Source organism: Astatotilapia calliptera, chromosome 11 (assembly GCF_964374335.1).
Source record: "Astatotilapia calliptera chromosome 11, fAstCal68.1, whole genome shotgun sequence".
NCBI classification, from domain to species: Eukaryota; Metazoa; Chordata; class Actinopteri; order Cichliformes; family Cichlidae; genus Astatotilapia; species Astatotilapia calliptera.
In genome coordinates this window covers 38,167,266-38,189,356 of record NC_137432.1, presented here as the reverse complement: position 1 = coordinate 38,189,356, position 22,091 = coordinate 38,167,266, and the positions used below count along the sequence as shown (strand labels likewise).

The 22,091-nt window shown below is 49.2% G+C and overlaps 1 protein-coding gene across 6 annotated transcripts in view; it reads right to left on the bottom strand.

The window, feature by feature from the left end:
* LOC113032733 (sodium bicarbonate cotransporter 3-like) overlaps positions 1 to 21,067 on the bottom strand; it is a 33,641-nt gene extending 12,574 nt beyond the window's left edge. For 5 of the 6 annotated variants that reach the window (XM_080308603.1, XM_026185803.2, XM_026185804.2 and 2 more), the window contains exons 1-6: positions 8,833 to 9,168; positions 4,329 to 4,410; positions 3,013 to 3,153; positions 2,797 to 2,935; positions 2,252 to 2,412; positions 1,653 to 1,841 (exon numbers count right to left, since the gene is read on the bottom strand). In XM_080308603.1, coding sequence (XP_080164729.1) covers positions 1,653 to 1,841; positions 2,252 to 2,412; positions 2,797 to 2,935; positions 3,013 to 3,153; positions 4,329 to 4,410; positions 8,833 to 8,889 — 769 coding nt within the window. In that variant the 5' untranslated portion in view covers positions 8,890 to 9,168. Of the gene's footprint in view, positions 1 to 1,652; positions 1,842 to 2,251; positions 2,413 to 2,796; positions 2,936 to 3,012; positions 3,154 to 4,328; positions 4,411 to 8,832; positions 9,169 to 20,855 lie in introns of those variants that run through there. The other variant, XM_080308604.1, reaches the window with a different exon arrangement.
* Between the last annotated feature and the right edge of the window lie 1,024 nt (positions 21,068 to 22,091).

Below are 22,091 nucleotides of genomic sequence, written 5' to 3'. Positions count from 1 at the left end.
GCCCATGGAGCAACGACGGAGGAGAGAGAGACGAGAGGAGGACAGACCCTCCCCTGAGGAGGAAGAGGAGGAGAAAGATCATGATGATGAAGAAGGAAACACCAAGCCAGCGTGCATGGATCAGTGAGTTAGGACGCACGTCACACCAACATCGGCCTTCTAAAGCTAAACCTTCCTCCACCAATCACGAAGCTCCGCCTTTTCTTTACGCCTACCATCAAATCCAAGACATCTGGATCGGTCCGGGACCAATTCAATTCAGTTTGATTTACACAGCAGCAAAACCTCAGGGCGCGTTTTATTAGAACCAAGTGCTGCTAGTCCTGAACGAGCCACAGCAGCTTCATGCAGAGCGGTCTGTGCCGGTTCTCGGTTGTCCCGATCGTCCGAAGTGCTCAAGCGGAGGGCAGCCGGACGACTTCTGGGTTCTGGACGATGTTTCGCCTCCATCTGAGGGCGTCTCAGGTATCGCACCTGTACAGGGGTGGTCACTTTGTAGGCGGTAGGACATTTGGGCGTCGCTGCCTCACCCTCCCATCGTGTCAGTTGGACACAGAAGTCGTCCGGCTGCCTCCGGACCCGAGGGACAGTCACCAAGCTAGGATGAACCTGGCGCTTTCAGCCTGTTTGAAAAGTTTAAGAAGCAAACACTTTCTGTCTTTTAGTTACAGTCTTTGTTCAGGTAAAGGCAGCAGGAGGGCCACCCTCGCTCTAACTACCCGTCTGCAGTGAACACGCCAATTACTGAATGTTTACTCCATCACATGCAGGAAGAGCTGCTGTAACTGGGCATCAGCCCACTCAGTCCACTGTGGTGGAGAGCAGAGGAAACACACCGAGCCGGGAGCGTCGTGCTGGAGGCGATGACCTCGTGAAGCTGATTACAGCTGCAGTCAAAGTCTGACCCTGAGCTCTGCTCTGATGTCTTCAGCTTTATAAACTGTAGGAAAGAGTCAATCTGAAGAAAAGCTCCTGAACGAACGAGCAAACGGTAAAAGCTGCAGCTGATCGGTCACGTAGGTCACACGCACGTCAGACGGCTCAGCGCCTGCAGACGGCGTTCGGCCCGAGCAGCATTAAAACATTCCTCTCTCACAAACAGGATCCAGGAGTGCGGATATGAAAACGCCGACTTCGCTCATGCTGTTAGCTGGTTATTAGCTCAGCGAGTCAGCGGGTCCGGCTAGGTCAGGGAGTCCCGGTCAATAATAAACAGGGTGAGGTCACAGCAGCTCAGGTACGGGCAGGTGAGAAACCAACCGGAGCCATCACTCATCACAATCACTCAAAAACCACGGCAACGGCACCATGCAGCAATACGAGACCCGTCGTCTTGTCACCCCTTTACCTCGACCAATCAGGACGGACAGACTCTACATTCTGCCCGACAACAGAGACAAAGAACTATGAACTATGAAAGAAAACAGTGCATTACTTAGTAAAGAACTCGTAAACCTACCGCCACGCTGGTTTGCAGCGTGCCGCCGACCCGCTGAGGTCATTTAGACCCCCCCGGTTTTTAAACAGTGCAGAACTAAACCCTGCAGAGCCCGAGCAGTGCCAGAGGTCAGGAGGGGTCAACCTGAACTGGCCTCCTGCAGCTCGTCTCTTGACCTGCAGGTGCGAGGATGACAAGAGCGCTGCGGTCTCACCGTTGCGTTCCAGTAAGTTTGGCTCCGAGTATTTCTTGCCTATGTCGGCAAAGGATCGGACCAGCGGGATGCGGTTGCTCAGCTTCTTCTCATTCTGATGGTGGTGGCGCCTCAGCATGGCCTCCCTCACCTTCTCCTGCGCGCCCTCCTCCAGCTGACCGGATGCCAGCATGCTGTCAATCACCATGTCTGCGAGGAAGGAGGACAAGAGGTCAGCTGATGGACACAAACGCACTGCAGGTTTATGTTCTGAGGAGGAAATGAAAGGCGTGCAGCAGAATCATTTATCAAACGCCTTCGCAGCAGCCTTTCACTTCCTCTTCTCTCTGAAACAAGACGTCAGAACTCGCCCTGAATACCAACTTTCTAGAGATTGGCTGATGCCTGGAAGCCTGCTGAGGGGCAGCTTATACCAGCAGGAGGAAACCAGAGAGCTGCGCTTTCATCGTGGCGCTCTTCGTCTCCAGCAGCTGATCCAAACTAGATTTAGAGCTCAAGTGTGGTTTTAGCACGTTCCGACCTCCTCTAGATTTAAACACAAAGGTCGTTTTTGGAGCAGCGTATCGAGTGATGGGACGAGTTCCCGACGGCGCTCTGACCTGCGATCTCCTCGATGGAGCCGGCTCTCATGTCGAGCAGCACGGTGCCGTTCAGGATGCAGGAGCGCAGCTCGAACAGGCTGTGCAGTGACAGCGTCGCCACGTAGGGTTTGCTCCAGCGCTCGCCGCCGTCCTCAACGTCCTCCTCAAACTTCAGCCACCTGAACAAACACACACACAGCCGAGTGTTGACATTTGAAGAACGCCAGGCGTCTGATTCGTGCTAATGCTATAATGCTACACTAATGTGGGCTGATCCACTTTGCTCTGCTGAGTAAATAAGTTAATCTGAAGGTTTCCAAACCACACGACTCGGCCCGCCTTCATCGGTTTCCTCTCAAATCCAGTGAGGCTCGTCTTCCTCGTCCTCACAGCGCTCTGCAGAGTCTGGATTAGAGAGGAAACCTCTTTAACCCGAGTCAGAAACGCTGAACAAACCAGGCCTCGCCCCTGCACGGCGGGAGGATCGCTCCTCACAGCTCTGCAGCGTTATTGGAAAGATTAACGTCTGAACGCAAAGCAGAGAAAGAGGATAAGCGCCCTGCCTGGCCGTCTCCTTCCACTCCTGCATGTCTCCGTCTTTGAAGGCGAGCTCATCCAGCTCGGTGAACAGGTCGTGGGGGATGTGCTCCTCGTCGTCGTCCTCGGTGCCGAGGATGAACTGGACCCTCTGAGACGGCGTGTCTGCGGGGACACAAACGCTTCAGCACGCCGCCGTCCTACAGCTGGCCCGTGTTTGTTTATCCTCGTTCAAACCTGACCGTATGACGGCGACTCTCGCCCGTCCTCCCGATCCGAGCGCTCTCTGCGCTTCCTGTGATGTCGATGTCCGCGGTGACGGTGTCTTCTCCGGCTCTGGCGGCCCAGCGGAACGTGCACGCCAACGTACACCGCCCTGTGACCTGACGGAGAGAAGCAGAGGGGTCCCATGAGTTTGTTCTACACCTCCAGTGATAACAGAACGCTGGAAACAAACACGTGAGGGAAACACTGAAGGCGCTGCTAACACGGGAGGCGTGCTGCACAGCTCGCACTGCACGCTCCGTTTCTCCTTACCTCAGTAACGTTCATCGGATTTTCTCTGGCTGCGTGTCGACCTCTCACTCAGTTGTTTGTTTAAAACAGGACTGTAATAAACTAGTAATAACATGGAAACAACCTACAGCGTCTAACGAGATGTGAACTGAAGCTCCGTTTGAGTTAAAGATGCTTCTTGTAATTACCGTGACCTCACTATTCGTGTTTCCCTGCAGGGCCTTTCAGAGGTTTCCAGGAGGCTCGGGACTCAAACTGCACGGTTGTTGGAAATCGTTTGATTTGATGCCGTTTTTGGCAAATTGTGCACAAAAATAATTATTTGTTTTTTCCTGCAGTTTATAAAAATTGCTGCATCTCAAAAATGAAACTAAGAAGACAAAATCCATTTCCTGCGGTTTGAAACTATTTCATGCAACGTTTTGCATTTACAGTTTTGAGGGATTCACCTCTGAAATATCTGTAAAAAAACAGTTTCTGTAGTTAATTGCACCGTTTTGCAGTTCACGTAGCTTCTGTGGACTTCATGCACACACATGATGAAACTCTGGGATATAACGGTTGCACTGATGGCACTACGGCAGGTACAAACATACAGAGAAGCTGGGCTTCAAAGGGTTAACGACTTAGCAGAAAATGACAGGAGCTGCAGCACAAGCACCACACGGGGGTTCGTACGTGCCTTAGTTCCTCTTTCTGAACACGCCACCTCACAATAAGAGCTGAGGTCACGTGAGTCACACTCCATGTTTGGCGTGTACATGTCACGAGATTTCATTTCCACTTTTTCTGCAGAAATGACGTCGACACACTGCAGACTGTTTACGGCTGTTTCCAAGTTTGACATAATTCTTTCTGAAATATTTTAAATCATCATTTTCTCGAGCCTCAGGCTGTGTGTGTGTGTGTGTGTGTGTGTGTGTGTGTGTGTGTGTGTGTGTGTGTGTGTGTGTGTAAATGCGGGCTGAGTCATTTTGTTACTGTGTGTTTGACTGTAAACACACACTGAGGCACCTTTGTGTGTGTCGGTGTATAAACTCACTCTCCAGTTCCTCTTTCTCAAAGTTGGTGTAAAGGGTGGAGCTGGTCTTGCCCTGGTCCAGCACGGCCTCCTCATCGTTCCCCTGCAGAACACACACAGACCCACAGGTGACCTGAGAGTGGGTTTAAACGAGTGTTTATCAAACTCATTTTCCAACTCTGTGTAAACACGGTCGCGTCTGCCTCAAAACAACGGCGAGGCTTTGGAGACAGACCGCGAGTGACGTGAGGACGGCTGCTGAGGTCACGGCGTGTTAGTTGGCACCGGGAGGCCGGCAGAGTCATCGCAATCACAGCGTCTGCAGCTTTAAACACCGACACGCCTCCACCAAAATCGGCTGCAGATTACGCCTCGCCACTCAAATCAATCACCAAACAATGTCACAGTGAACGGGCAGGAAGTTACTGTCAGCCAAGGAGTCTGGCTCCGCCCACAGCTGATGGGAATGCGTGAATAACTGTACAACAGGAAGTGGAGCAACAGCTGGACATCAGTAGGGTGAGATGGAGACAAACACAAAACAAAAAAAACCAGGAAAGAAGAGGACGCGTACCCGCGTACGCTAAACTGAGCGTGCTCCACTAACCATAATGACCTATGTCGACCGCCCCGAGAGAGAGACACACACAAGTTTGATGTTGGTGTGTCAAACAGGAAGTGCAGCTCCACACTGGCTGCTTTTTAACAACCAGCTGTCTGTTTGCAGAGCAGCACATCACACACACGCACACACACACGCGCACACACACGCACGCACGCACGCACGCACACACACGCACACACGCACGCACACACACACGCATAAAAGCGGCAGCTGCTTGAGTTCGACCTCTTTGGAAAACGTTCCCGCTCAGCAGCATCTCTCCGTCTGCACGTCGGAGCTCCTGACACTCACCCCGAGCTGATCTCAGGTATACGAGCTCCGCTGAGCCGTCTGTGTGAGGTTGGGCTCATTTTGGCCTCCCAACAATCATTCCTGCTGCAAAGCTCGCACTTCTGTCTCACGCTGCCTTTGGCAGAAAGCTTAAACTCGCCCTTCAGTTCAGCTCGTTCATCCCAATAATGATGAAGAATCTCTGAAGCGAGCACGTGCTCGCAGAGCGAGCCAGGAGACCGAAGGAAACCCTGCAGGTGACCTTCCCCACAGCTCACGACCCGGCAGAGTCCTCACCACGGCGGGTCGATGCACGCCCGCATCACTGTGGATCTGTTACATCACTCATCGACACAGAGACCTTCCTCTGTTTAATGAACCGACCCAGAGACACTCAGACCGCAGACGCTTCAAAACACCGCCGAGTTCTGTCAGTGATTAATCGTCACTAGCGAACGATCACACAGTTTGACAGTTAGCCCCGCCCCCTCTCATCACGTCTGAGAACAGCGAAGCTGCGCCTCTGTAGTTTCACAGACAGGTCTGGGCACGCTGCAGACTCCTAGAATAAAGTTGAAGATCGTTTGTCTCTCATGTGCCTGCATTTGTGTGTGCGTGGAGACACAGCTGAGTCATGAAAAAAAAGAAGGAAGATGAAGACGATGAAGCTGAGCTGGTGAGAGGCCCCGAGAGTTTCTACAGACAGGACGAGCCAGCAGGTGCGAGGTAGCGAGTCAGCTGACCTCTGCCCATTTACGTCAGCTGCAGTCTCTCATGTGTTTGCTCTGATGGGTGGATGCTAACGTCCTGCCTCTCACTGACCTGCTGTCACTGTGAGGCCGGCAAGTGACAACAAAGATGGCCGCTCTCCAACGGTTTATCGTTTAAACTCGGAGCGAACGCTTCAGATCCCTAAGAGTGCTCCATCACAGCCGTGCCATTACTGTACAGATATGATCGTACAGCATATGATGCTCATGATATCGTTGCAGCTATAGCAACAACACACATCGACATTCAGAAACACAACAAGCCCGAACATGTCTGAGAGTAAGAGCCAGGTGTCGTCACTTTGGGCTGAGAAACAGAGGACGAGTTACTGATAACAGGAAGACCAACGTCGTCGCAGGTGTGACATCTCATGTCAGGACCAGTGTTACTATGGTTACTGCTCAAGGGTTAGCTGTTTAGTTACATTGTTACTTTAAATTTCCCGGGAAAACAACAATTTGGTTACTTTAGTGGTTACGTCGGAGCTCTGCTGTCAGTGGATACGACGCGGCAGCGCGGTCAGGGGCGCGGCAGCGCGGTCAGGGACGCGGCAGCGCGGTCAGGGGCGCGGCAGCGCGGTCAGGGACGCGGCAGCGCGGTCAGGGACGCACCGATCCTGCCTGCTGGAGCAGGACGTTGCCAAAAACATTCAGCCATAAAAATCATCAGCAGGCTTTCTTAGATGTCATGCTGATACCTCTACATCACAGGGATGAACTTAGACGTCAGTAAAATGTTTGTGTTTATTTATAGTAAGAGCTGGACGCCCCGCAGGAACAGATCTGAGGCGCTGACAGACCCAAACATACGAGGAGGAGGAGCCTCCCAAGCCTGATGTGGTGAAAGCGTACACGCCTGCAGCTCTCGGTCCAAATAAGCTGCAAGTGCCTGAGAGCAGAGCGACAGATCCATCCGGTTCAGCAGGGTTAAAGATAGAGCGCGCACACACACACACACACACACACACACACACACACACACACACACACACACACACACACACACACACACACACACAGGTTCCTTTTTCCTGTCATTACAAACACTGTTAGCGCACGCTGCCAATGCCACATCGGCCCACAGGAAGCGCACACACGTGGACTCTTCTTCTCTTTCACAACATCTGAGAAGCTACGAAACTCTCAGAGCTGCTTCTGGGAAGTGAACCGAGGGGGGGGGTGTCAGGTGTGTTCATTTACAGGCTCGGCTGCAAAGTTGACCTCAGCTGACAAATATACACTCGCCGGCCACATTATTAGTTACACTATACTCGTGCTCCTCAGAGACTGGTCCACGTCGATATGACATCATCGCACAGCTGTTGCAACATCCATCAGCTGGCCTGATCAGAGTTTGGTGAAGTTGTGTGTTATCCTACTGGAAGCAGCCAATCAGAAGACGCTGGTCCGCAAGTTTAAATGATGCTCCGTTTGTATCGTGGGGCTCACCGCGACCCACCACGCCACCGGCCTGCACCACTGATGCTGTGGTTGTACGTACAAGTGTTGTATAAGAGCCGGTTCAGTTACCGTGGTGATGTACAACATCCGAACATCACAGCACAAAGATTCAGACCAGGAGAGCTTCAAGTCACCTTTATCACTTTGAACTTCAGCAGGTCGGCTTGTGCTGCCTTGTGATTGGCCGATTAGAAATTTGCGTTAAAGAACAGTTCAACCGCTGTACCTAATAAACTGTCCTGTGTGTAAGAGTGAAAGGACTTTCTACTAATTTACACTAAACTTAAAGGAAGGAAAAGACGAGGCTCCCTTCTTTCCTCACCGAGCACACACACTGAAAACACAGCTGCCGCTTCCAGCTGCGGCGTCCAGACTCAAACTAAACTCGATCGCCCGGCCCTCGGTGGAAATCAGCACTGCAGAGACCTGGAGGAGACGGCCAGGTCTGACCTTCTGACCTCAGAGATGAACTCTGGATCCTGGACACCGGAGCGGAGCCAATACACAAACTTTCACTTCAAGGCTTGTAAAAATATAAATCGTCCCCGAAGGATCGAGAACATCGCTCACACTTCAAGATCGGCTTTCAGCTTTAGAGAGCGAGGCAGTACGAAACATCCAGCGCGTCATTCCCCACGAGCATGACCTCTTACCTTTGACTGCGTCACTTCTGTGTGGGGCTTCACGTGCGCAGCAGCCACGAGGGGTCAGAGTTACAAACTGACATGTGGTAACCTCAGCTGGGTCCATCATTGCAGTCTGACTGCACTTGTGCGCCTCACACAAAGACGGGGAAACATTACGAGAGCCGGCGCTTACGCAGCTTTTCTTCTGTTCTGTAGCTCAGCTACACGGCGAGAGACGCCCACGTCACCAGACGAGGGCGAGATCAGGAGAGATCTGCTTCCTGAGGATGGATCCTGTCCACCGACGGCTCGAGCTGAAGGTGAGCCGGTACCTGTGAGCGTATACCGTGCAAAACAGATGTGGCCAGATGTTGCAACGCAGCAGACACCCGCCGCTCTCGAGGTGCACCTGTGGCTGCGTTTAGATGCAGAGCAGTCGGCCGGTCGCCGATGCAGCGGCCGGTGGACTCTAAACATCAGAGCGGAGTCTGGGCTACGATCGACACTGCGTGTGTGCAGAGGCAGGATGTTGCCATTTGTGTTGTCGCTGTTGCACACACGCTTTCAGCTCTTTTCCTGTTAAACTCATTTCCTTCAACGCTGCGCGACCAACAGACACATGGAAACCACTAACGCTCGTCACCTTTGCTCAGAGCTCAGTCACAACCACGAACAGCCGACCAAAGGAGAAGCTGCCCGACTATCAACATCAGAAACCCACTTTTCAATCTGATGACGTGAAACAGAAACTGCTTCTATAAGCAGATACATACCAGAGACATGGCCCGGGCCACCCTCTGACTGGCAATGTCTCCCCAGAAGTCTCCCATAGCTGCTCAGTCCAAAAACACAGACTCCTCAGGGTCAAAGAAATCCTGCCACACGAGAGAAAAACTGTGGTGGAAGCGTCCCACAGAGCTGTGAAAATCAAATCCACCAGGTCTGTACGTCTGCAGCTCGAACACAGCGTGGATGTGCGAGTGTCCCCGGGACAGTAAGTGAATCCAGACAGCGAGCTGCCAGCAGAGCCTCGGATACGATTCAAGTATTTATAGCAGAGCTGTTGCTTCACTGAGCGAGCAGCCAGCCTGGAAGTCTGCAAACACAGCAAGAAAAAAAAAAAAAAACACTGAAAAAAAGGAGGCGGGGCATCTGCTGACAGAGGCGTCATCCACATTTCTGAGCAGGAAAAAAAGGCAAACAGAGCGAGAGCAAACTGAAACTGCTGACCTGAAACCGGCCTCAGCCGCCCCGTTTTCCACCCCGACACGTCCGTACCCGCAGTGTTTACCTTCCAGGTCAGAGGTCACACACACGAGACTCCTTTATAGTCACAGATGTTCAAATCAACATGAAATGAACCAAATAAGATGATTACGCCTCTAATGATTCACCTCCTGTACTTACTGCTGTACGCTTACTGACGCCTGTAATTACGTTTTACTTCTTTAAAGTTGCCACTTCCCATTTTTTATTTCCATATTATTTTATTGTCTAGCGCATTTATTTCCTTATGTATTTATGATTTGTTTATTTAATGAATTTACATGACAAGTCGTTATGTTACAAACTCCTCATAGTTGAAACAACCGCCTCAGGTCACTGCTGTGAAGCTGCACAAATAACAAACCTATTCAATTCAATACATCGTTACTGAAAAGATAAACACATATACATCCCCATTTATTCAATTATATAAAGAGGTGCAAGTTGAAACTAGTTCTTGTTAGTTTAGGCAGTTTGTCACAAAGTCCACAGTGCAGGCTGTTGGCTGCTGCCAGTCACAATGCAAACTTTAAGCCTTTAAGCAGGCGAGTTAGAAAATACAGGGACAAGCTGGGAATCGTCCACAGCATTGCAGCCTTTCCGGTGTGGCGGATAAATACAACAACCGAGACAAACACTGTGGGGTTTTGTAAATATAATAATAAACGCAAATTTGCTGTGTGATTGTGTAACTTTATTAGCAGCGTCCTCCGCTCAGCCCCTTAATGCTCTCAGGTCGCTATGGCAACACATAAATATTTCTTTCAAAATAAGACGCACAACTACAACACGGGAGAGACCCAGGGAGACCGAGCACACGATTAAAACCCTGAAAACCATAAAATTTCACGACCGAGTCTCAACTCTCACGGCCCGGACCATGACCCGGGGGTTGGGGACAGCTGATCCACAGAGACCCAACAGTTGGTATCAGGCTGTACACATGTTTAATGTGAGGCCTGAGCCCGCTGGAGCCCCTGCTGGATGCTGGGGGAAGTGCAGGGTGTGGCGCTTCTGACAAAACTCTGATTTACTGTCTCAGCCTAATGCTCAGAGTCTCGTTCGGTCCAGCATTTCTCCCTCTGTCGTCCCAGTTTTTGGGCTCCACCAGTCCACTGTCTGTGTGAGGAAGCTTTTCAAATGAGTTCCTCTCAAACTAAAAGCAGCTGCCTGTAGGGCAGAGACGACATGCATGGGAGGAAACCCTCTGTGGCGAGACGAGCCGTGGGGTCAGCTGACGATCCTTTACTGACCTTAAAGTACGAGCGTGAGCTGCTGAGAGGAGCACGGCAGCAGGGAAGCTGGTCACTGCGTTTAAGGCCGAGAAGTGAGGAAGTCAGGAAAGTCTGTTTCCATTTCACATGTGGAGTTTCTCTGCTCTGGTCACGTGGCCGAGTCGGCCACTTGTGGTTGTCAGAGGCCAGATGAGTGCATTGTGGAGGAAATGTAAAAGCTCCTTGGTCATGTGTTGATGTGTTCATGCAGCAGCTTGTTCTCGGTTCTCATTAGAATTCCTGAGCTGAGTGGAAAAGAACTGGTGTGGCCTCAGAGGCACGTACGCAGTATCGCTCCATTTATTGTTTTCAGATGCAAAACTCCAGGCTGAATGCCGTCCCGGTGGTGAAACGGGACGCTGTCCATGCTGAGAAACACGAGACGGCTTCATTTACTCTTTCCAGCGCTGCCGATTCTCCCTGCGAGCAAATCGAATTTACCCACCCCGACTCTCCCACAGGGACTCCCAGGTCAGGAGAATCGGCTTCCTGCATCACCGAGATTAAAAAGCAACCGTAGAGCGAGGTCAAAGGTCGGAAGACAACAGGAGGAACGGCAAACGGTCCCATGGGACTCGGATTACTTAAGGAGAGACGAGCTGCGCTGGCACAAAGGAACAGAGCAGGTCAGGTGGTTCAAATCTGCCCTTAAGGCCCCACAGCAGCGGCGCTGAGCAGCATGTGGAAATACACATACATGTACGTGCTACAAACACCCACATGAAGAACGGTGGCAGATATTTGTCCTTCAAACTGGGACCATGACTTTTTGGGGTCTTAAACTGGGACTTTGTTCAATCGGAGCTGCAGTTCCTCTGACGTCCACCTGAGGCGCCGTCACAAAGAGCAGGTTTAAGCGCTTCTATTTAAACAGGCTTTCTGCTGATTTTATTGAATCATTATTTATTTACGTTAAAAAAATACCTGTTTATTTTATTATGTCTTATTGTATCTTTATATTGGAGATCATGACATTTAATGTTCTTGTATCAGTTTTGGTTTCTACAGCTGATAACGGCCAGCCGCCGCTTCCTGGCTGCTAAGAACCCGTCATTAACCAAGCAGCAGGATGAAAAATAATACGGCAAAAGTATGAAAGAAGGGAACATGGAGCGAATGTTCTTTTATGCATGAAAACATTTAAGTTTGAAGCTCAAGCTCCACAACCTGCTGCAGGCTTCAGCTATGATTCCAGCAAAGAGAGAAAGAAAGAGGAAGTGCAACAGGGAGGAAGAATGTTTTTGGAAATCTTTGCAATGAAAATATAATGAGACACACACACACACACACACACACACACACACACACACACACACACACCTCCCCTGAGACCAGAGAGAGTCTGTGCTGATGCTGCCATATTAGGAGAACCAGCAGGGAGGAAAAACATCTGGACTGCAGCAGCATTTACTAAACACATCAGCAACTGTGGGAAAATTCACACCACACACACACACACACACACACACACACACACACACACACACACACACACACACAGTGTACCTTGTGTTTAAACTGTGTGCTGATGCCCCACCGCAGCTTTCTGATTGGCTAATTTCACAGCTAGTGAGTCTATTATTGACCGTGGTCTGGGCTCACCCAGTGTGTGTGTGTGTGTGTGTGTGTGTGTGTGTGTGTGTGTGTGTGTGTGTGTGTGTGGCTGCCAAAGGAGGCTGATTTAGACAGAAAGTACTCTGAAAGGGAAGTACTCCGTTCAGATCAAAGTACTTGAGAGGGCCAATCAGAAAGCAGCAGCATGACATCACTCACATTAGGAAGCCCAGAGTTTAGCATTATTGCCAGAAGTGCCATATTTGGAAACAGAGGGGGGAGGGGCAAGCTATCAGCTAATGCTAATTAGCATCCACAGACAAGATAACGGCCGATTAGAGCTCAGTAAAAATAAATCAAGTAGAATTTCACCAGAACTGAAGCGTGTTAGCACAGCGACCTCATAGCAGCCATTTCATTGGTCGCATTAGGTCAATAAAGGCTCCAACAGCACAAACCTGGTCCACAGGTGCAGTCCAAAGTTAGCCGAAGTGAAGCCAAGCAGCCAGCTAGCAGCTACAGCCACCTGTGTCAGCATCCACCTGTCAGTCAAAAAGGCCACGCCCCTAACAATACAAACTACAAGCCTTAATACGTATTTGACCTTGTTTTTAATGAGGGGGGCTTTAAGAGGGTAAAACTGATGATGCTGGCGTTCCTCACGCCAAGCCTGCAACTGATAAAACGTCCTGAGTGAAGAGCTCGCACAGATTTGTGAAGGCTAAAATGATGGTTTGAACCTTGTTGTTTGGTACAACAGCAGGTATTCAGTTACCAGGATGCGGAGACGATCCTGAATACAAGGCTTTGTTCCCCAAAGATCAAATGCTTCCCATTCACATTCAAACTTGTGGCCACCGATGCATCGTTGCACGCGACTGCTGACGTCAGCACGCAGCGGTTCGCTCTGTTAACTTTCAGACACCATCAGGCGCCATGGCAGAACAAAGCCTCAGTGAGTCCGAGGAGGAGGAGTGGCCCCCGCAGTGCGGAAATGTGACATGATTGTGTTATGGCGGCATGTGTGTCTGCCTGTGAGGGATGGCCAAGGCTGGACCTCCATTCTTCTGTTTCAATGTGGCTTCTATAACAGGAAGTCAGAAAGAAACAGACGAACGTGACGCTCGACCGTGATGTGGGAATAATGAGAATAACGAGTTCCCAGCTGGGATCGTTCCTGCAAACGCCTCCTCAGAGTCAGGACAGCAGATCGCAGCTTCACAGCTCACTGAGCTCAGCCAGACGCTGCCCCCTGCTGGTGGGTTTGTGCAGATAAATACGATTGTTGAATCGCTTTATGACATCATGATGCATCGTTTTCATCTCCTTCGACCATCTAAGACAACGGTGTGATCACCTGATGTCTGGAAAACGCCGCTCACTCTTATTTTGAAGGTTCAGTCGCTGCCTTCCTGTTATAGTGATTATAGTTTATTTCTCTCTTTCGTTTTGACCTTTGGTTTTTAAGTCAGTTTAGTCTCCGGGGTGGATTCTCTTGTTTCAGTCCTTACAGCCAGGCTGCTGCAGCGCAGTGTTCAGTTTGAGTTTCCTGTGAGCTGCAGGGGGCGCTCTAGCTAGAACATGACAAGGGTGGAGAACTGATAGGCAGGGTTTTAATAGTTTTGCAATTTTCTCTAGTTTTTATTTTTATTTAGTTTTGACTTCAGATTTTCAATTTTATATCAGTTTTAATTAGTTTTTACCAATTGTTTGCTAGTTTAGTTTATAGTTTTTTGAAAATCCTTAGTTTCAGTTTAGTTTTGATTAGTTTCAGTTATAGTTTTAGTTGTTTGCAATAATTAAGTGTAACAAAATCCCAGTTTCATCATATCAGTCATTCTCTTCTGCTCATCCTTGGGTATGTTGCTATTCCAGCTACCATACCCTGCACCCTGCACAGGTCGCCTGTCTGTCGCAGGGCTAACACGCAGAGACAGACAACTCACATTCCCACCTATGGGTTCTTTAAATAAATAAATAAATAAATAAATAAATAAATAAATAAAGGCAGATGAACAACCATTGATACCAGGCAACTATAAAATTTATATCTTGGCCCCAATGAGACTATTAACTCTTGCAGCACCGGGTGTTCGTAATTTTGGTTCAAGTGAATTGATAAACTTTGTGAAGGCACTTGACTCACACAGTTGTGTAGATGTCCCCGTCCTGTTGTCTCGGGATGCATCACGCTGCCTTGTCTGGGGTTAGCTTCTGTTTCTGGGGATGAGGGTTGAGTGTGCTCCCTTCTCAAGCTAAGCTAGGTTAGCCTTCTTGTGTGAGCTTTTCAAGTGCACTTTAAGGTTTGTGGGATTTTTTCCCTTTAGAAATGTCCCTCATAATTTGTCTCTTTCCACTACAAGACACTTGCTTTATCCAAAACAGTCATATTCAAAGTAATCCCAAATTGGACTCTGGCGCTTTCTCCCGACTTTTCCTGACATGATTCTGCGCGTGGACGCAGCAACACAGACGACTCGACTAACGTGCTGCCACCTGCTGGCATAATGAGACACAGCAAGAAAAAATCTGGAAACTAAACTTCATTTTCACCCTCGACTATTGTAGGACACGCACACATCAATGAAAAGTAGACACATTTTTGCTATAAATTCAGTTAATTTTAGTTAGTTTTGTGAGCACTCATTACAGTTTTAGTTAGTTTTCCTTTTTTGTTTTTATTTTTATTTCCGTTAACAAAAATGTTTTTTCACTTCTAGTTTTCGTTATTTCGTTAGTTTTTGTTAACGATAATAACCTTGCTGATAGGCGGAGCTCATGAGAGGAGCAGGTGAGGCAGCTGATCCATGCACCGCTGTTAAACACCGGGGAAACTATATTTAACCCTTTAAAGCCGGTCGGACCAGCACGCTCCGTTTTGCGTAACTATTTTTAAATCCCGGTAGCTCTGCAACCACGTAAGCTAGCGCAATCATTTGTTTTGCATATGAAACCGGAGGAGTTGTACTTACATCTGATGCCATCAGCTTGTCCTCGGTCACAGTTTCCTTCCACATATAGCTTTGCAAAAACTGCATAAAAGCACTTGCAGCAACAAAAACATAATATTCCAGAAACACGCTTTGCCGATCCGATCAGCTGTTTGTAACACTTCCTACATCCATCAGCGAACTATCGCATGTCCGCCATGACCTGCCCGAAACCGGAAGTGATGTCATTTTGCGGAAATGTAGTTTTTTACCATCGTGGCCTTATGAGCCTATACTGGTGTTTTTAAAAGTTATGTTTGACTTCATGACTTCCTGTGTCGTTTCTGGGATGCTGAGGACTCATATTGCACTGCTGGAAATAGTTTATTTTGATGCATTTGCTGTTTTTTTTGCAAATTTGCATCATAATATTTATTTTCGTTTTTCCTGCAGTGTATAAAAATTGGTGTATTTCAAAAATAAAACTATGAAGACACGTAAAATAAATTTCCTGTGGTGGGAAACTAGTTTGTGCAACTTTTTTGTATTTACAGTTTTGAGGGATAAGCCTCTAAAATTTCTGTAACTAGAAATATATGTTAAAAAAACGATTTTCAATATTTTTGTAGTTTATTGCACTTTTTTGCATTTTATGTAATTACTATGCACTTAATGCAGACATATTATTAAAATTTAGGCTGTAATGGTTGTATTGATGTATAGCAACTTGAAATGCTCCAAAAATGTCTCCACAGCAGGTAAAAATATAATATAAACTCTGGCGGACTTGGTTCTATGGTCGGTCTTAAAGGGTTAAGATACATGCATGTACAAATTCCAGAATTGTTTAGCAAAGAAAACAAAGAAGTAAAGAGGTAGCATCATGTTTTAGTTGTTTTAGCTGGTGTAGTTACAGCTGAACGTGTTGAGGAATGAAATGCGACACATCTGCTGCTCCCACATCTCCAAAGCTTTAAACTCACCCTCGCTCCCGGCCTGAGGAGGCAGCGCATCTCACAGTGAAACGATCAGAAATGCGAGCAGGAAAACACGCCCACGTGGAGGCAAATCAGCAGCAGCTTCCTCCTACACGACCCGGCTCGAGGCCACACGGACGCCGTTCCTCCAATCAGAGCTGCCACTGAACCATCAGGACTGTAATTAGGGGGCGACGCACCACCACCTGAGCCCCGAACGCCACTTAATTACCCAGGATGCCTCTCTCTACACGCTTCACATCTGGAAATGAGTTCCAGCAATTTCTGTGAAATCAGACTTCTCTCTTTAAAGACAGACGGCTCCGCGGGGAGTAAAGGCGTAGAAATAAAGGACACAGCAGGGGGCGCTGTGGAGACGAGCGACGAAGAACAGGCAGGAGCAGAGGTTCGGATGGTCGACCTCCACCAGCTACACCTCTCCACCCGCCTCCCTCTCATTCACACACGAATGACTGCTTCTGACTTTCATCCCCGTTCTCTCCGGAGCAGACCTCCACCTCTCCGGGCTTCTGCTCCACCTGCTCTCTACTCTCCCAGCGTCCTCATCCACAGAGAGTCCTGTCTGTCACCAAATCCCAGCCCTCGTCCGTCACTCCTACTCCACACCTCACCGCTGTCGTCACACACTTTGTGCACCACCCTCCACACTGCTGCTCCCTGATCCTCCGTCCCTCTTTCATGTTCATCATCAGTTACTACTCTTCATCCTCTTCATTAATTATCACACCTGTCCAGTAAAGTCACCAGAATTTATTTCACACCAACCAGCTCAGACTGAGATGCATCACCTGATATCATCAAAGGTTATCGGTCACAACCTGAATACTCTGGATTATATTCCACGCTGTGAGCACCACGTTTCCTCCACAAAACCAAACCTCCAAACGTTTCGTAGATCAAGAGTAAAAGCGTTCGTCTCTGGCGGTTTATCTAATCGGCACAAATTTGTATTTCTTATTTCACAAGATGGAAATAATCTAAAGCAAACATGAGACTTTCTTCAGCCTCCTGGAAAGACACGTTTATGTGGCCGATAACGCGGCACTGACACGGTGGCGCCACATTTCTATTAAAGCACGGAGGATTTACAGTCTGTGTGGCACCACAGCTGCATCAGCAGCACCCCGTCTGCAGCGACTTCACCTCCAACCAACACTCCCCGTACGGTCTGTGCGCCTGTGTGAGCGAGGCCTACACCCACCTCCACGTCGCAGACTTTCCTCTTTCCTTTGAGGGCTTCTTCTCCACGCAGCATAAAATTGAAGTGAGTCAGTCTGCATCAGTGCATCTATAGTAATACAGGAAACTCCCTGCAGACGGAGTTTCCTGCCGGGTTTCGCTCTAACTGCCCACCGGAGAGCGTGGAGCCTCCCGAGGACGAGTCTGCTGATGTCAGCACGAGTCCCTCAGGTGCACCATGACCTAGTTAGGAGGAAAATCTTTGGAGCGTGATTCTCTCCAGTCGCTGACCTGCTGCCTCCCTACGACGTCCAGCCGCCCAAATGTAAGACGAGTGCCGGCGATTCAGAGCGAGTCTGCGCTCACGCGTGAACGACCAACTTTCTCTGTGTGACGGTAAACACGGGCAGAAATCACAGCGCAGCCTTTCTCTCGCAGCTATGTGGACACCTGCAACAAAAGCTGCAAGCCGACACCTGAACGCCATCACCGCCACCGCGGAAAGAAACAGCTCAGGGAAATCTGACCTGCCAGGAGTTCACACGTACACAGCACCTCAGCCTTTCAGGCCCCACTGTGGCTCATACGTGGAGCAGCTTGGCTCAGGCGCAGGTCTGGCCCCACCTGTGTGGACCTGCTGCTGCTCTGGATCAAAGAGTCGAATATCACCGAGCCAGACGCCTTCACTTCCTCCTCCATCTGCACCAACGATAACCTGCTCCATGGGAGCGCCGCGGCCGCCACACGGCCTTCGCATTGTTCACAGCCGAGGCCCATTACAATGAAGTTGCACCTCGGCTTCCCCGGAGCCTCCACAGACAGGAAGTCAGCAGCGAATTAAACACGAATCACATCTGCTGAGACAAAGACGCGCACAAACACCGGAGGTCGAGGGTACAAACCTGCAGGTTCACCAGGAGAGGCTTTATGAGCCGTGACGCAGCGTTTTTCTTCGTCACACGGGTCCAGGAGCAGAAACGTCGGAGCTCTTATTGGGAGTTTGGCCATGTTTGATGCGAACATCCAGCACTGGAACAGGAGCCACGAGACAGGGCGGAGGGAAGTGGAGAAAGGTGCTCGTTCATTAGCTAACACTGGAGCACACGCTACTCAACACAGAGCTTTTTCACACTTGTGAATATTTGGTGCAAACTTGGCGTGCAGTTTTGCAAGAACCTCAACAAAACTTCAGAACGTGACCAAGACGCCACCGGGACTTCTGATGACTGACAAGCAGCTTTGATATCTTTCACAGTCAGTTTCAGGAGAAACAACACGACTTGTGCGTTTGACACGAATCCTCTGTGTGTGCACCGCGAGCCTGCCACAGCTCCCACAGAGACCCATTATAACACAGCACGGGGTGTCCTGCTGCTGTACACATGTGAAGCACATCGTATGCTCAGTTCAGTCACACGCCAGACATCGAGATATCTGCCCGACTCTTCTCTACCAGCGAGACTAAAGCTCCTCGGTGAAGCACAGCATCGTCTCAGAGCGGCGACACGATGAACCCTAGTGGATCAAAGTGTTCTGGTCGGTGGACACTTGGCTGAAAACATGTTAGAAACGGGGATACCGCCGGCCCGAGAAGCACTGGGCTGGAGTAACCTGACGTCACGCAGGGCTGAGCTGCTTTATCACATGAGACCTGAAAGCTGATCTGGGTCGCAGGCAGGTGAGCCCGAAGGTTTAAGAGGCACTGCAGCAGCTGGATCCTCTCATGGAGCAGGAACGTGCACTGGAACGACGTGCACATGGTGCTACAGAGCAAACTGACCCGTCGTGACGACTGAAGAAGTCTTTCTCCTGCTCTGTTAGATGTGCTGACAGAGCAGCTTACGTACGTCCTGCTGATGTTGACCCCGACAGCCCTGATTGGTCAGATGGGCCTCGTCGCACAAAACAAGTTTATCGAACCGTTACTCTACCTGCATTTGGAGTTTAGACAAAATTCATGGTCGTTTACACAGAAAGTGTTTTAGTTGCAGCACAGTCTGCACACATGGCAGCAAAAATATACTTGAATGCACAACAACAAATTAAATAAAAGTGGGACCGTTTGCTTACAGGACTCAGCTGCTCTTCAGCTGTAAATGGTTTAAATGGCTCTGTGCTGTGAGGGTTGAATGACATACCTCTCAGCGTTTATGAAACCTGACTCTGTTTATACACTACAGAGCTCTGAGAGACCATCTGTCCCAGATGTTTTATCCAGCTGAACAGGACATAAAAACTTGTACGTGAATCATCAAAGTGTTCTCCAGCATGTCTGCAAACAACAAGTCACCACAAAGTCCATTTGTCCTGCAGTGAGTGTTTTTAATGCATCACATGCATGAAATATTGCACAGCGAAGTTGCTGCAGGATTCATAACAGAATAAAAGAAATCTGACCCTCCATTGTGGCACCTGCAGTCCAGTCACACACCAGACTCATTCAACATGAGACGAGCCCGAAGAGGCAAGCTGTCAGAAAACTCTAAACACCTGAAACAACAGCACGAGCTGAGAGTTGACGCCTGGCTGCTTGATGAGTCTGGAGCATCCTTTCCACACAGACAGACAGCAGGGTCCATCGGTGACGTGTTCAGTTAAACACCCTGCTTCAGGTTCTGTCTCCATGGTAACAGCAGGGCAGCATCCAGCCCTCCTGAGCAGGATGCTCCAAGCCAAGAAAGTCCAGCCTCACTATGAAGTCCACTCCACAGAGAGCGGTCACGGCGCAGCATCGCTACAGTGTCCTCCAAACGAAACGTGAATCACGCCACACACAGACACTCATCTCCACGTGGCCTGCTGACTGTACCACAGGAGGGAGGTAAGCCTGTCCTGCCCGGGCCTCACGCGGTATGAATGAACTGACAGGTCCTGACGGCTTCATTCCTAAAATCAACGTTTTTTATCCACATATAACTGATGGGGTGGGCAGCCTACGCCAAAGTCTATAGGAAAAACGGCTAATTTTACCCGGTGCGATCGGCAGCAATCAAACACAGTGCACGCACGCACAGTAGACACGTGCCCCTCTTTCCTAAATGCACTCTCCAGTCGCCATGAAAGGATAAGTTTGATTATCGAGAAGGACATTTTAATCTTGTTTAAAGGAGTAAAAACTGCACATTTCGGGTTTGGAGATGGTGGGAAGAGAGACCGACAAGCCGGAAGAAGAAGGGGGAGAGTAAAGAAAGTAAAGCCCGTGTGTGGATGTGATGCACGCCGAATTTAAGCTCACTTCGTCACAGATAAATTCACCCTTCTGTGTTACTGCAGCGGCTTCACAGACCTGCCTGGAGCATGTTCGCGTATAATTAGCCTATTTTTGAATGCAGTTTGGCCCAACGCGCATCATTACTTCACTTCCTGGCAGCAGCGTGGTCCCTAAAAAACAAAAGCGGTCGGCTGCCAGCCTTTTGTCTGCGGCCGGGTGAGCGGCCTCCCCGGGGACAACCGGGGACTGGTGAGGCGGCCCGGAGGCTTCCCTGACAGTGGACACCATGTTGGGTCCAGAACTTCTCCGCGGGCTGCGAGCCGTCCGAGCCCGCGGAGGAGGCGCTAGCCGCCGGCTAACAGGTACTCTTCAGGGGGAACTTACAGATGTGAGGAGCGGTCTCATCTGTTCGCGCTCTTCCTCCATTTCCAGCGCAGGCTCCTCTTCCTTTCACCCGCGAGCTGCTGGATCATCCGAGTTTAGAGTAGCCGCCGGCTCCCGGTCCTTCTCCGCCTCCTTCTTCTTTATTCTTAAGGCTTCTCCGCCGCCACTACTTTACGTCTGCCTGGAATATATTAACTCCAGCTGTAAGTCCCGCCCCTTTTTGACTGGCAGTTCCGCTTTCCAATGACGTGGCGGCGGTGGTTTTACTACCACCAATCGGCGAGCGGGAGCGTGCAGTGGGCGGAGTCGTGCCGGTAACAAAGCGTGAGCGTTCCCTTCAGTTTGTTGGTTTTAACGAAAACTTTCCGACGAATCCGGTAAAAACAAGCAGCGAAGAAAGCGGACTAGTCCGCGCAGTTTTACCTTCATTTAAACCGGTAATCGTAAAGTCTCAGAGGGAAAGCCTGCGCTGTGCACCCGCTGTACCTCCGACCTGCCGAAATGATAAATACTATTAAATATAAAACACGATATCAATGACAGTATAACAGAATTATAAATAATAAACAGCATGTAATAACAGTTCGTCGTACAGACCTCTGCTGATGAATATTAATATTTCCTATACTTTATTACACGTTAGCGGAGTTTTTGAGCTGTGGTCGTTCAAGGGAAAGGTCAGAATGCTTCTCCTTCCTAACTCTGATTTAACCAATATTAATATTTATAAACGCTGCTCACTGCTGCGCATACGCAGCAGTATGTATGCATGTATGTATGTATGCATGTATGCATGCATGTATACATGTATGTTGTTTAAAGCAGATTCTGACAGAAGCGTTTAAAGATGTTTTCAGAGGAATCAGGAAAGTCCAAAGAGCTCCCATAAAAACGTCAACATCCAGCTGTGTCTCATTCAAAGGCTGTTTTTGTGCGTCAGGTCTGTGTTTGCATAAAGTCTGCTCTCGTACTCTGTTATTTCACATTTTCAGTAACAACAACAAAAAAATCTGGTTTGGAATAAGAAGGACAAACAAGTCAAATTCATTAATCAGAGGGTTTTGTTATAGTGTAAATTAATTTTATGTCTTCTGCTCTTGTGTCTTTGTCGTTTTGTTCCCCATAAACCTGATGGGCATGATCTACAGAGGAGCACGTAATCAGGAACAAGCTCCACATAACGACAGTCAGCTCTGATATTCATGCACAATCATTCAAAATGTTTCAGACAGGGAA